General features: G+C 35.9%; 2 protein-coding genes across 4 annotated transcripts in view; one reads left to right on the plus strand and one right to left on the minus strand.

The window, feature by feature from the left end:
• LOC124635622 overlaps nt 1-16,016 on the minus strand; it is a 162,968-nt gene that overhangs the window by 98,531 nt on the left and 48,421 nt on the right. The window lies entirely within an intron of this gene.
• Nucleotides 1,759-4,057, plus strand: LOC124635631. The gene is made up of 2 exons (XM_047171566.1): nt 1,759-2,234; nt 3,286-4,057. The coding sequence occupies exons 1-2, from the start codon at nt 2,060-2,062 to the stop codon at nt 4,023-4,025; spliced, it is 915 nt and encodes a 304-aa protein (XP_047027522.1). The 5' UTR covers nt 1,759-2,059; the 3' UTR covers nt 4,026-4,057.

Consider the following 16,016-nt stretch of genomic DNA (forward strand, 5'->3'; position numbering starts at 1 on the left):
ATTTATTGAACGAAACTGAATTTAATGATTTTTTTATAACGAAAATGATATCTTTATTGTAGTTAGAGGTTTTCGTGACTGCATGGATAGTCTGCATCAGAAAGGATACATAGGTCATATGCCTGAAACCAGAGAAGACGGCCAATTACAGCTCCTCTTGATGCCAACCGTTCACGCTGTGTCACTATTAACAGGTGGGTAGTAGAAGCTATGAATGGCCGTTTCAAGAGAGACTTTAAAATATAATGCCATAAATATTTTGGCCGTGGATCTCGCAATTTAAAGGCAGATTTTAAAATAACAGCTTCTCTGCTGAATGCGTTTACTCCGCCCTTTACAGAAAATATACATGCAGAGCAGTTTGTTACAATCATATTTGAGCGCCTTTTTTAACGAATACATAATTTAAACAGGCGCAGTGTCTGGTCTGTACCCATAGACGTGACAACCCTCTCCTTTCCGCGGCTATCCATAGAGGAACTAACATTATTTGCTTGTGGTACATACCAAATTCGCCAGGCTCGCTCATATGTGGGTGAGCATTTTCGCTTTCATGGAGTATATACATTAGAGGTGCATCGAGAGAGAGTACATGGCTTAGAGGGAATAAACCCAATGTTGCTTCGTGCAAAAATAAAGTCCCGCCATGCTTCTGCTAGAACTTATTATATGTCTTCGAAAACACAGCAATGATGTGAAGAAGCAGTCCTATGATACTGTGAAAATATCGAGAATATCAGTCATATCTGTATACAAATCGAGAATATCCTCCCAATTTCTGTCACCACAAGGCTGTCTGTCATACTTTACCGCCAAATTTTCAACCGGCGCCATTGCATTCTTGTGATTCGCGCGAGACGCGTGAAAAACTTTTAACAACTGCAAAAAGTTTTGTTCCTAGTGCTTTTAGCCTAGGAAAAGTGAGTTTTTCAGTGGTTTATTTAGAAAACACAGCAGTGTACATAAAAAAATGGAATATGGGTCATTATACCTATGTGTCGATTACTTTTTTCTCCGTTTGTAGATTTGTTTGTGGGTATAGTAAATGTTATAATATTAAATTAAAAAAACTCAAATGTTATGGATCTGTTACAGTTAATAAGGTACGATTGTATGAATAGTATTAGTGTGCGTTTCCACTGACGCGGCGCTGTGTGGAGTGCAGAGGAGTGGACCGTGAATTGGTCAATCATAGTGCTCGTAATCTCCCTCTGTTTCACATTAATGTGACTAAATGTACTGATATACTACATTTTAGAGTGAGAGTGGAACTCAGCTCCGCTCCACTCTGCTTCAATGAAAAGACTCTGCACTCCATCCCCCAACTTAACGTCAGTGGAGACTCACCCTTATAAGTACTTATTGAAATTGTCTATGTATGCTTTACTTTATTGTTGATAATAGAAAGGCGGGAAAACCATTGAAGTGGAAAGGCGCGCTTTTTAATTTTGAAGCAAATTAAAATTAAAATTTTAGGTTTTTTCGGGACTATATTTGTAAATAATAGTGTGAATACAGTGTAAATAAATAGTTTTAAATAAATAAATAGTTGTAAATATGGGGAAGAAGAGGCGGCGGAAGGATAATCTCATAGATGTCCCTCCAGATGTGAATCGGCCTGAGTCCACAGATTCGGACTCTGAACTTTCGGTGGTGTCGGCATGCTCCAACTCGAAAGTCGAGGAGTCTAAAGATAAATATGCCATTTATAAAGTAAAAGGCTACGCACGGAAGTATCCGGAAGACTGTAAGGCCCGGTTCCCACTACGCCGGACCGGCAGATCTGCCGCGCCGGTAAATCTGCCGGAAGGGCTAGTGGCTGTACAATTTATATGAAGCTATTCACATTATCCCGGGTCCGGCATTTTTGCCGAGCCCGGCATTTTTACCGAGCGTTTTGTCACTACGAATTGCCGGCAGAACGACCGGGCCCGGAGTAATGTGAACGAGTTTGTGCCGGTATCTGTCCCCCGCTCGCCCCGCTCGTGCTCCCCTCGCCCCGCCCGTGTTCCACTCACGTCATTCGGCTCGCATTTTCTGGTAAAAGTAGACGTTTAGCATGGATATTCAAGCAGAAACTTTAATTACGCTTGTCCAAGAGAGACCTGTTCTGTGGGATAAGACCGAAGACGTCTATAAAGACAAAAACTTAAAGTTAGCAGCATGGCGTGAAGTATGTTTAATACTGAAACCAAACTTCGATGAACTGGATGAAAAAGAAAGAAAACAGTACGGTGAGTTTTTAATGTTTTATTGATAAAATGTAAATGCATTGATAAATTTTATTTTATAGCTGCTGCCTGCCACGGAACGGAACCAATATCCGAAACAAAATAATTAGTAAATGATGTCCGTATAGCGTTGGCATTAGGGCCACCTCGACTTGACACATTCCGATTCATGGGTGTCGTTTCTTGTTCTTGTCTATGTTCTATATTTTGGTAACTTTCAAAATTTATACCATCTTTTTCTCTTACAAAATTATGTAAGACTGTACAAGCTTTAATTACTTGAATTGCTGTGTCTACGTTCAGATCTATAGCTCGATGGATTATTCGCCACTTATTTGCCAGAATACCAAAAGCGCACTCAACATACCTTCTTGCTCGACTTAGTCTATAGTTAAAAATCTTTTTATCAGTATTCAAATGTGTACCTCCATATGGACGTAGGAGATTAGGTGTTAAAGCAAAGCCTTCATCGCCAATAAGTATAAACGGTAATTCTTCGTGCAAGTTTTCATGAAGCGGTCTAGGCTTTGGTACATTTAAAGTACCATCATTGATCTTTTGCCAAAATGTACTATCCTTTAATATAGTAGAATCGCATTCCTTGCCATATGAGCCCACACTAATAAAAATAAATCGGTACTCTGAATCGACAACTGCCATTAATACAAAAGAATAATACTCCTTGTAATTAAAGAACATAGAACCACTCTTGGCTGGTTTCAAAATTCTGATATGTTTGCCATCTACTGCTCCAAGACAGTGAGGAAAGTTGGCTTTTCTTTCGAATCCTGAAACGATGTCCTCCCATTCTCTCTCAGTATCAGGCAGCTTAAGGAAATCTGTCTTTAGGTTTTCCCAAATGACGTGGGTCATTTCTTTTATTAGTTTACTTATTGTCGAAACGCCTACTCTGTATGAGTAATGTATTTCTTTGAATGAACATCCTGAAGCTAAATATCTGAAAAAAAAAGTATTTTTTGTTAATACATTATTACTTTATACGTCACCAAGAAACAAATTGTATTGTTTTATGATATTTTTTTATTGATTTCAGGAAAACAGGTTTCAACTAAATGGAATAATATACGAGATTCGTGGCTTAAGACAGTAAAGAAACAAAAAGATGAGTCTAAATCTGGATCTTCGGCCAAAAAGACACGAAATTATTTATATCACGAGCAATTAATGTTTTTGAAAAAAGTCTCCGAACCTCGACCACCACATGAGTCAGTTTCAAAAAAAGCAAGAACCGAGACTGAAGTAGGCATGGAATCAGATTTTCGTTCACCTTTAATTAAAGATAAAAGAAAAATTGATAATAAAGAGGTAAATGACAGGATGGTAAAGTTTTTGGACTCCAGAATAAACCCAGAAAAGGAAAACCATCATCTGTCTTTCTTCAAAGGCATTATACCAATCTTGAACACTTTAACTATCGAAGAGACTTTAGAATTTCAAGCTAGCGTCATGACAATGTTGCAAAAAATTAAAAGTAGGAATAATGAGAGACCAAATTACGGACATTGGCGTGATTCATATAATCAGATGACCGGACCAGATCAGTATTCTGGATACTACACACATAATAGCGTCAATCAACAGGCAACACCTACGCAAGATCAACACCACCCTGGATACTCTACGCAATATAATAGTAGCAATCAACAGGCAACAACATCTATACCATCAACTTCATCTCAGTCATCGAATCCGATTCCAGCTTCGCCATCAGCATCTAGTAATCATTCCATACATTCCCAAGACTCAGATTACTTAGATTTTGAAGGGTTTTAAGTTTGAGTACAAATAAATACATAAATAAGTTATTTGCATTTTTAATTCATAATGATTATCAAATACATACACCCTCCCACACACACACATTATATATATTCACATTCATCAAACAAACATACATAGCAAACATTCATTCATTAATTCAGTCTTAAGTAGGTACCTACGTCAAAACTATTATTACGCAATCTAGTGCATAAAATAATCTTACCTTAGACATATGGCTAATCTTTGTTCTGGGCAAATACATTCTCTGAAACTTGTATCTCGTACTCTTATGTCTAGTCGTCCCAGTAAATCGTCAAAAGTGGTTGCTGTCATTCGAAAATAATTGAAGAACTTTGATTCGTCTCTTCTAAGTTCACCCATTAATGTTTCAAATGTTCCAAGTGAAAATCTTTCCCGTAAAATAGGGTGTACCCAATGTTTTCTTTTATTTTGCCTTCTATTAAGATACCACCACAACACAACAATTTCGTCGTCCATTGTGCGCGCAGGTCCAAATTCAACTGAGGTAAGTACTTGACTGTCTGAATTTCTTCCGGGATCCGATGTAATGTGAACACTCTGTCCGGTGTCCGGTTTCCGGCAGGTCTGCCGGTCCGGCGTAGTGGGAACAGGGCCTAAGAAGGCGGAGTTGGTTGTCTTCTTAAACCATATTGACGAAGGCAGGACATTTACTGACAAAGATCGTATGGCTCTATCTAAGGGCATACGGGAGCATGGTGTGTCTGGGGTGATGCACTTGCGAAGCATTCATAGATACAAGGTTGGCGTCACTTTCGACTTACCGAACAACGCAAATATGTTCCTGAAGAACAAAAAACTGCTGGAGCAATTATCGCTCAGAGCGTCTATTCCTGCTGGTGATACTGAGGTCACTGGAGTACTCACCTCAGTACCAGTTGATATGGCAAATAAAGAAATTTTTTCGTTGATTGGTAGTTCAAAAAATGTCATCCAGGTCAGGCGTTTCATGCGCAGGGTAAGAGGTGATGGAGGTAAGTTCTCTTTCGTTCCTACGCAGGCAGTAGCGGTTACTTTTGCCTCAACCATCTTACCGCAGTACATATATTTGGATTCTTGGCGGCATGAGGTAAATAAATATATCCCTCCTGTTAAGCAATGCCTTAAATGCATGCGATATGGGCATATCGCCAAATTTTGTAAAAACTCGGAAGTCTGCTCGATCTGTTCTGAGCAACACAATTTTAAAAAATGTAACGTTGCTCCGCAGGATGCCAAATGTGCAAATTGCAAGGGCAATCACATTGCAATATCTTCAGCTTGTCCAATTAAAAAACAGCAGGTAGAGGAAAATAAAATAAAATCTCGAAACGCCACTTATTCAGACCTTTTTAATGTGAATTCATTCCCAGCTCTAACGGCACGCAATATTTACACGCAAATAAATAATCTTATGAAATCAGACAAATTTATAAATACATTAGTGGAAACACTTACGAAAATATTAAGCAATAAACAAACACAAATTAATTCAATGTCGATTAAAGAGGCTCTCAAATCAACTTTATGTGATAAATTTTCTTCTGCCTGTTAATGGATATTTCGGAATTAAATATTGTCCAATGGAATGCACAAAGCTTAAATAGTAACAAACATATATTTATTGACTTTCTTTATAGACACAATATTCATCTGGCAATCATTAGTGAAACGTGGTTAAAACCGCAACACGATTTTAAAATTAAACATTATAATATTGAAAGAAATGATATTGGTAACAAACATAATGGTGTTGCAATAATTATTCATAAAAGTATTAATTATACTCAAATTAAAACCTTCTGTGATAACTCATTACAAAATATTTGTGTTAAAATAAAAGTAAATAACAAAGAGTTATGTATAGTCAGTCTATATAGTCCTTTGAATTGTAATCCGCAATTCTCAAAGGAAAAATTGGATCTATTAATAAAATCTATTCCTGAACCTTTCATATTGGCTGTGATTTTAATGCTCATCACACATCTTGGGGCTGTGGCTCGGACTCTGTGCGTGGGCGCAGTATTCTACAGGTTATTGATGATAATAATTTGGTTCTGCTCAATGATGGTCAACCAACTACTGTTGGCTCCTTGACTTGGCGTCCTAATGCGTTGGATTTGACATTAGTTTCATCATCTTTAGCGCTGAATTGTGAATGGAACGTACATGATTGTCCTCTTGGTAGCAGTTATCACATCCCTGTAATCATAAAAGCAGTGATTAGCAATAATAGTTACATTAACAACAGTCATTATTCTTCTAATGTTGAGCATTTGCCTGTTTATCCAAATTACAAATTGGTAGATTGGAAGAGATATACCAGTAGTGTTGATGAATTGCTATATGATTTTGAAATCGACAGTTTATGTATTACTGACACATATCTTAGATTTTGTAGCATTTTGCGTACAGCAGCCGCCAATTCTATAGTCAGTTCTGCACATTCTTCCAATAGATCTTGTTGCATTAGAAGTAATAAGCGACCTTCGCTTCCTTGGTGGAATCAAAAGTGCGCGGAAGCTGTAATAAACTTCAGAAACGCATATGTGGAATTTAAAAATAATCCATCCGAAGAAACTTATTTGCAATTTAAAAGGTTACGGGCAGTTAAAAAACTGGTTTTAAAAACGGAAAGGCAAAAAAGTTGGTTTTCCCTTTGTGAAACTTTTAATAGATCTACACCGATATCAATAATATGGAAATTTATGCGCAAATATAATAAAACATACAATGTCAGTGGTCATGAAGACGATACATGGATTTTAGATTTTCTTAAAAAATATACCTACACCAGATTTTGTTCCATCAAGTGAAAAAATTTTCACTTCTGGTTGTAATTCTAGTAATTGCTACATGCTTGATCCCTTTACATTGCAAGAGTTGATGGCGGCTATAACTTCCAGAAGAGATACCACATGTGGTCTTGACGGAATGCCGTATATACTTTTCAAAAAACTTAATATTTCAGGTTTAAAATTATTTCTACAAATTTTGAATTTGTTATGGGAAAATGATATTATACCCCATAATTGGAAGGTTGATTGCCTAGTACCCATTCTAAAACCTGATAAAACTAAGATGTGTCCCGATTCTTATCGCCCCATAGCTCTTACTTCTTGTGTTGGTAAATTGTTTGAACAACTGTTAAAACAACGCTTAGAATTTTATATAGAAAAAAATAGTATCTTACCATCAAATCAATTTGGTTTTCGTAGGAATCGTTCCGCTCGTGAAAGTATTTGTCAACTGCAGCTTGATATTTATAAATCCATAACAGCAAATGAAAATCTGGTTGGAGTGTTCTTTGATGTTGCAGGTGCATTTAATAGTGTAAATATAGATATTCTATGTGATGGGTTATCACAGATAGGGATTCCGGGAAAAATCATTAATTGGCTATCAAATTTCCTTAATAATAGGGAAGTATTCGTAAAATTTAATAGGCACCTTTATGGTCCTAGACTATCGGCTAAGGGAGTTTGTCAAGGTGGAATATTGTCACCTTTAATATTTATATTGTATATACATAGATTAAATTTAATTTTAGGGGCTCAAGTTAAAAATCTACAGTTTGCAGATGATCTTGTGGTTTATTCATCTGGGAAGAACATTTCGCAAGTAGTTGAGACAGTCAATGTTGCATTAACACATTTGCACAATTACTTCTCTTACCTTGATCTCACTATCAATCCATTAAAGTCCAAAGTAGTCGTTTTCGGTAAGCGGAATCATAATTTACCCGCTGTGTTGTATCATAATTGTGCATTACCCAGCTCTCTTGAAGTTAGATTTTTGGGAGTTATATTTACACACAATTTGTCCTGGAGTAATTACATTAGGAATATTGTTGCCAAAGCAAATAGAGGTTTTAATGTTTTAAAATCCTTGAGTGGAACTTACTGGGGAGCAGACCCAAAAATATTATTATTATTATATAAATCTTTAGTACGTAGTCACTTTGAATATGGTTTTTATTGCTTTGCTGCAGATTCAAAACATGTAAATAGTTTAAATATTTTGCAAAACAAATGTTTGCGGGTTATTACTGGGGCATTCAGAAGTACTCCTGTGAACGCTTTGCAGATTGAATGTAATGTTGCACCTCTAGCTATTCGTTTTGATTTCTTATTGGAAAGATTCTTTCTGAAGCTTTATAGTGTTTCTGGTAATAGTCTTTTAAACAATCTTGTACATTTAGCTACACATACTACTTTAAAACCTTTTTATATATTACAAAGTCTTAAAAAATTTAAAGCTTTTATTGAAAATATTAACATTCATCAATCAAAACATATCCTGCCTTGTTATGAAGGTTCATTTAGTAGTAAATTTCCAGCTATAACTGTCATTATAAAGAAGAGAAAAGAATTGTCTTCTAAAGAGGATGTGTATAATATGTTGTCAGAGTGGTCAGATCACAAATTTGTATATACTGATGGTTCCAAGAATGATAGAGCGGCTTCTTTTGCTATTTATGAGCCTACTTCTAATATCGGTATAGGCATGAAAATTGACAAAAATGCCAGTATTTTTACAGCTGAAGCTGTTGCAATCTTGAGTGCACTGAAACATATAAAAAAATCCAATTTAGAGTCTAGTAAATGGGTCATAATAAGTGATAGCATGAGTGTCCTACAAAATATAGCAAATAATAAATTCCATGCTAACACTAACTACATTATTCATTTGATTAAGGAAATGTGGGTACAATTGATTGAGTCAAATATTGAAGTTCAATTTGTATGGGTACCATCTGATATTGGCGTTAAAGGAAATGAAAAAGCAGACTATCTCGCCAAAAAAATTGTCGAACTAGAGGATTCAATTCCCAGCAGCGATAAAAGTGTTTCCATACCTTACACAGATGTAGTTAGTCTCTTAATGCAACGCATGTGTGAAGCGTGGGGGAGACATTCATATAATTGTGTGCACAATGAAAATGTGGGTTCATGGTTTAATACTCTCGATGTCCAAGTTAATACTGTACCTTGGTTCTGTAAAAATAACAGTTTTTTAAATAGGAAATTTTATTCAATTATTTGTCGTATGCGTTTTGGTCATTGCAGATTAAATTATCACCTTTATCGTCTCAAAATGGTCAGCTCAGCATATTGTGATTATTGTCAATTGCAAAAGGTTCAAACACTACATCACATCTTTTTTGAGTGTTCGTCTTTCAACATTCAGCGCCTTGTGTTGTCGGATGAGCTTTTAAAAATTTACAAAAATCCTGAAATGGTCCCGCTTAGCCTACAGGAGTTGCTTATGAATGCTTCAACTTATATATATTTGTACAGATTCATATTGGAAACAGTTAATGACATTTAAATGTTCATAAAAGTTAGCACTACCTTTGTATATATAATTTATATATAGTTTTTTAAAATATTCTATTATATTTGTCTAATTTATGGTGTATATAAATAAATAATAGCATATGAATAGGGGAAAAAGGTGAAACCTTTAAATAACATCAACTTGACGTAAAAAATACGTTGACACTGTCTAAAAAAAAAAAATTGATATGACTTGACATGAAATTATGCCTTTAACGGCTGGATTAGGAAAAAAACCTGGATTAATAAAAGAAGACAATGACTTGACAAAAAATTATTGATTTGACATGAATTAAACACGTATGACAAATTTTTTTAAAAAATATTACGAAAGAAATAAATACCTACGAAAGACTAGGCAGTATGGTCGAAAGACTTTTGCCTGCCCTATGGGCAAAAAAAAATAAAATAAAATTGTTAATAATATTTGCTATATCATTTTTTATATTATTTTTATCAGGACATGCAAATAATGAAAGAAAAAGAGCACTCTTGCCAACCTAACTTCGAGAAAAACGAAATAGCCGAAACAGTTTTAAGTTTAAAAAAATGAGGCAGCAAGCACAGATGTCCCGATGCCACAATTATACAACAGACACGAGGCAAAGTTGAGAGACAGAGGTTACGATCTAATAGACAGTATACCGAGTTTCGATAGTCTAAAGCACTCCCTTTATAAAAAATATATGTTATTTTACTATTACTCACACTCGTAACCTTGTCCGAACATTCTTCAAATTGAGTGGCCAGGGTTGTGACAGAGTGGGGCTACTGAACCAAAGAAGAAAAAGAAATTAAATGTTGTGTAGCTGGTAGAAGTGTGTGTCCGGATGAATTAAATAATGAAAATAGATCCGAAGAAGATAAGCAACAAACTACAAGCAATATTGTATCAATTCCGAAAAAAAAGGATCAGGTAAAAAATCCAAACCGCAATCTTCAAACAGTCGCATTATTGAAAACTTCATTCCTTTGTCCCTAAATACTCAAATACCTCTGAATCCATCAATAAGTAGTGCTAGCACTTCCACTATGGATGTGATTCATGACAAGGATATAGAATCGATGCTTGTTGTTTAAGAGGATGATCTATTTGTTGAAAGAGAAGAAATTTTGATAGAACAGACAGAAACGGAACAACACACAAATGTAGACAAATATGTTAGAACAAAGATTCAACAAGTAATCAAGCAAGAGGCTAAAAAGGAGTTCAATGTCAAAATATTATCTGATGAAAGAGTTACATCGAATCGTATTCTTACAAAGAAAAAAAAGACAGATGATAAAAATATGGTGTGCACAATAAAAAAATCCAAACTGTGTTTTACTCCAAATGCAGCTCCGATCCCAAGCCGAAGAGGTTCGGAAATGAGTTTAAATTACTTTAATAATTCTGAAGAAATTATGAAGACTTTAGAAGATGAGTAGGTCTGGGCGATATTGGTGCAAGGGTATAATGTCTATATTACGGATCGACGTACGATATTATTTTCTAGATTCTAGATATTTCCGACTGATTATTTCCGATTAAATAGAATAAGAGATTTTTATATAGCTGTGTTTAAGAGACTGATCTTGAAATAGGTACTTAAATGTTAGGCTGCCTCGTACTTAGCTGGTTTTTCTCCACAGCTAAAGCACTAGGACTAAGAAGCAGACTTTTAGGATATTGTTGGGATAGATATTGGTAGCTTAAAATTTTCAAATTTATTATGTACAAACATCCAAAAAATCAAAAAGACTTATATATGTCACCGTAAGATTACAAACATCGTTAGATTACAATCTATCTCGAGAGATTATAAACTGTCGAATTATTGTAAACCGTAACACCTGATTGCAATTTAACGCATTATTTTTCGCTATATTATAATCTATCGATGAGAAATTGTCAAATTGTCAACTGTCCGAAAGCTCTCCCTGATTGGTCAGTCTTTTTGTAAGATCGAGAGCGATGTAGAGCGGTCAAATTGTCAACTGGCGTAGAACGGAATGCATCTTGCGCGCTGATTGGTAGAACGTCAAAAAAGACAATGTTCTTTGCAACTCCCGGTGTCACAGCTCTTTGACGTGCAAAAATAAGTGACGGTTTAAATCAAAAATTGTACTTAATTTTTAAGACTCAAATTACACACAATTAAAAATTGTATTAAAAATTGAAGTTAGTGACGAAAACGAATCGCTGCAAAACCGACTCCACGTAGTCTTGTCTGCCCTACCCCTAGAGTGCAATTCAAAACCGCGTAGGCGCAGAGGGGCGAGGCGGCCTGCGAGCTGAGGCGCAGGTAGTTTCAGCGCTCGCCGCCGCGGCTGAGGCTGGCCGGCGGAGCCGGCCAGCAAGCCGAAGCTGCGGTGGTGAGCGTGAAAACCATCTGCGACGATAAGCTCGCATGGGACCGCCGGAGCCCCGCAGCGCCGGAGCCGTGACAGAAGTTATGCTTGCTGCATGTTGCATGCTTACTTCCATGCTGGGTCAATTAATATGGGATGTGTTATATTTTAAACAAAAAACTCAGTAGGTACGAGTTAAAAAATTAGAAGGTAAATAAATATTTTTATGATGTCATTTAATAGTATTTAAGAAGTTTACTGTTAGATTGCATGCTACAAATTTAGATGCAAAAAAATAACCATCATGCTGAGTTGTATTTAGAGTGGAAGATAACTCGTGGCTAAGATAGTATTATTTAGATGCTCGACGGTTTATTAATTGTGGCTGACTTAGTAATTTAGAAGGCAACATACATTTTTGGGGGCGAATAATGATATTAAAAAGAAGCCTGTTTAATTAGCACCCCTTTTATTTTATTTTTAAATATTAGTTTGTATTTGAAGACAAAATACCTAACTGTATTTTTATAAGAGTTATTTTTATATAAATTTAATACTTGAAGAATTTTTGAAGAGCATTTATTTTATTTAACTGACACCTCTATTTCATTCCTAACTCTACGGGAACTCCATGGGAACAGAACGGCTGGTCGTGATTGGTCGATCTTACAAAAAGACTGACCAATCAGAGAGAGCTTTCGGACAGTTGACAATTTGACAATTTCTCATCGATAGATTATAATATAGCGAAAAATAATGCGTTAAATTGCAATCAGATGTTACGGTTCACAATAATTCGACAGTTTACAATCTCTCGAGATAGATTGTAATCTAACGATGTTTGTAATCTTACGGTAACATATATATAATATACATTTATAATAAACTACATCTCACAATGACGAGCTAAGGTCCCTCGCAAGGGCTCGTGCGGAATAATTACGATATACATAGTTAAAAATAGACTTAATGAAAAAAAATTGTTGCACGCCGGATTTGCGTAAAATATTCATAGAAAAAATCAAAACTCTAGTGTGTGTGAATAAAAGACATGGCCAGTGTGGTGGTGCAGTTAAATTGATAAATGAAAGTGACAACGTTCAAATGATAAAAGGACATAAGCCTTGAGTGTCAGCCGAATTTATTAAAAAACGACATCAAAATTCTTACGAATGACTTAAAGAGAGAAGTCACAACTAATTTTGGCTCCATTCAAAAAATGTATGAATCGAAAATTGCAAAATTACAGAGAAAAGTACAGTAATGAAATTCCAATCTACAACAATATTATTATAAAATGGGAGATGGCAAAAAACAGCGTAGCGCTAAGCTTGTGAATTTAGCACTAAATCGTCTGCGTCAGGACTGCCGTCATAAATCACCGATCCTCTCGAAATACATATAGAGAGTTGTTACCTAATTGCTACCAGCTACCCTTAGTTGCTACCAATTGTTAGCCTCGTGGTTTTGAAGATATTCAGCATCCTAAGGTGACAGCCATTCTGATATCAGGATGGCTGTCACTTTTCCCAGTGTGAAGAAACGGCGCAAAAGTATTGACTTTTTTTTTCACCCAGAGTTGCTACCTAATTGCTACCCTCCAGAATTAAATTTTAGACCAAATCGATTCCGTGGATAAAAAGATATAAAAAAAAATGAGTTTTTGCGCCTAACAAAAATATATTAGCAAGTTAGCATACATAAGTTAATATGACAGGTTTTGTATTGAACTGTCAACTTGCTAATCTATTTTTGTTAGGCGCATGCCCGAATGTCATAAAAAGGAATTGGAGAGTCAAATTAATAAAAGGCTAGATCAAAAAATAATTATACCTTCGAACTCACCCTGGTCTTCGCCTATTTGGGTAGTCCCCAAAAAACTGGATGCTTCAGGACAATGCAAATGGAGAGTCGTTATCGACTACAGAAAAAATAAATGATATAACAATAGGGGAAACTTACCCCATTCCACAGATAACCGAAGTACTAGATCAATTATAATAATATTAATCCCTGTTGCCCTTTTGTTGCTTTTCAGTGACTGATTCCCGGGGGCCCAGTAAGTGAGTTGGCGAGTCTCCACCTGCCATTTTAACATGTATTTAATACATTGTCATCGGCAGGTGCCATAGTTCCCGAAGTTTCCCCATTCCTAGTCCATTAGCATCTCATCACAATAGCCCAAGTAGTTTTCATCCATAGTTAACAATAGTTTAGCACAGAACCGGGGATTGTCCTTGGGTACATTTCTATAGTGTATACAGGGATAATCGTCGGTTTTGTGTCACCATTTCATTAAAGTTGTCTCAAAAAGGCTTCAGCGTGTTGGCTTCGGCCCCACGTTCGCCTCCCAAAAATCCGGGACTCTATAGTTCCGAGGTCTGGAAGCGACATACATTTATAATAATAATAAATTTTAGTTTATGGAAAGGACAAGCAAGAACATGACAGACGATTACAAAAAAGATTAGAAACACTAAAGGCAAATTACATAATGATGAGGGAAAATAAATGTATCTACGCAACAACGAAAGTCCAATTTCTAGGACACGAATTGTCTGATGAAGGAGTTCGACCATTAGATAAATATTTATCGGCTATAAAAGATTTTACAACCCCGAATAATATTTCGGAACTACAAAGCTTTTTAGGGCTTATTAACTATATTGGAAAATGGATTCCAAATATGGCTACCCTCATAGATCCGGGACTCTATAGTCCCGAGGTCTGGAAGAGACATACATTTATATAATAATACCGCGTAATTCAAATTTAATGTTAGCTTTAGTTTACTTAATTTCAATTACTTTCATTTCCTTTTGAGAATATTACATATCCTCAAAGCCGGGGAGAATGCTCGCGCAAGTTTTACATATTAATTTGATTAACTATATTATTTCTAAATCAATTTCCGAACGTATCTGTTCTAACATTTTATAGTTCCGCAACCGCACAGTATGAGTTGGCTATCCTTCCCTTTCCCTCCTATCCCGCTACAATTTACCAGAAAGAGAAGGAAGATGCGCCGCGCGCACCAACTCTCAGCGCGCCTAGCGCCGCAACGCTCCCGCCGCACAGTAGATCGACGCCATACAAGCGTTGGGACATAGGATATTTAAATATCCAAATGTCAATTTTTGAAAAACGAGTTATGCCATCGTATTTGTCTTCTTATTAGCTGTTAAAAATGTTACTAGCATTTTCTGATTGGACTCTTACATCGAGAGCTATAGCGCAAAATGTGATTTAAATGTATGGGAAGTGACTTAAAAACTGATGTATCTCGAGATTCCCTTCGCCTTTCGACTTGATTTTTTTATATGGTAATAAGACATATATTTGGCACATTTTCTTCAAACAAACATGGTGCGATAAATGTGCCCGTTTTAAGATACAAGTATAGACCGATTTTTGCAATATCATCTACATATTTATTTATAAGTTTCACATATTTTATCTCTGAATCTCACTTCAGTGGTGACTCACTGATATGGTCAGGCCATAACTCATTGGTGCACCGATAATATAATCTCTGGAAATAATTATATACTACTAATGAGATAATTTGTTAATTTTTGGTAATTTGTTATTACCTAAATTTTAATGAGGTGATTAGCTATTTTTTTGAAAAATTAGCTAATTACTTATAAAAGACCTTTTTATTGTTTACAATAAGAACTCGAATCGATTTTTAACATACCTACCCTCATTAGTGCCAATTTTGGAAACCATATAAATAGGTGCATTACTTGAAGAGCATTAGTTGTAATTTCATCCTCATCCGAGTGTTGTCATTATGTCTTTTCACGGTTTCGGTACTTACCTCGACCTTTACATTTCTCTACGTGAAGGTGGTGATATTCGGGACTATAATCAATTATTTACGTCTCTGAAAACCAATAGTGATTTTCAGTTAAGAGACGCAGTTGAAAAAGAACTTAAAGAATGGTGTCGTAGATTTTGTTATCGGATCTATGCTAAATGGATGAAATCTTCAAGAAATCAAGAAGCATTTATGCGGAAGTATTCCTCCTGGTTGCAAGCAGATATCAAATGGCCAGAAAATTGGAAAGAGAATGTTATTATACCCGAAGAAGAAATAGACGAGGCATCTGAAGAACCAACAGCGACAACATCCGATTCTTTCACAAATGTTGTGATGAATCCGGAATGTCGGGATTCCGACGCATCTACATCTACTTCGATAGAAAGCCGCAAACCTTTTGAAGAATTATCGAACAAACAAAAAAGAAGACGCACAGAATCGAGTTGCAGCTCCTATAGCACGGAAGAAATCGTCTTCTCTGCTCAAACG

Source organism: Helicoverpa zea, chromosome 13 (assembly GCF_022581195.2).
Source record: "Helicoverpa zea isolate HzStark_Cry1AcR chromosome 13, ilHelZeax1.1, whole genome shotgun sequence".
NCBI classification, from domain to species: Eukaryota; Metazoa; Arthropoda; class Insecta; order Lepidoptera; family Noctuidae; genus Helicoverpa; species Helicoverpa zea.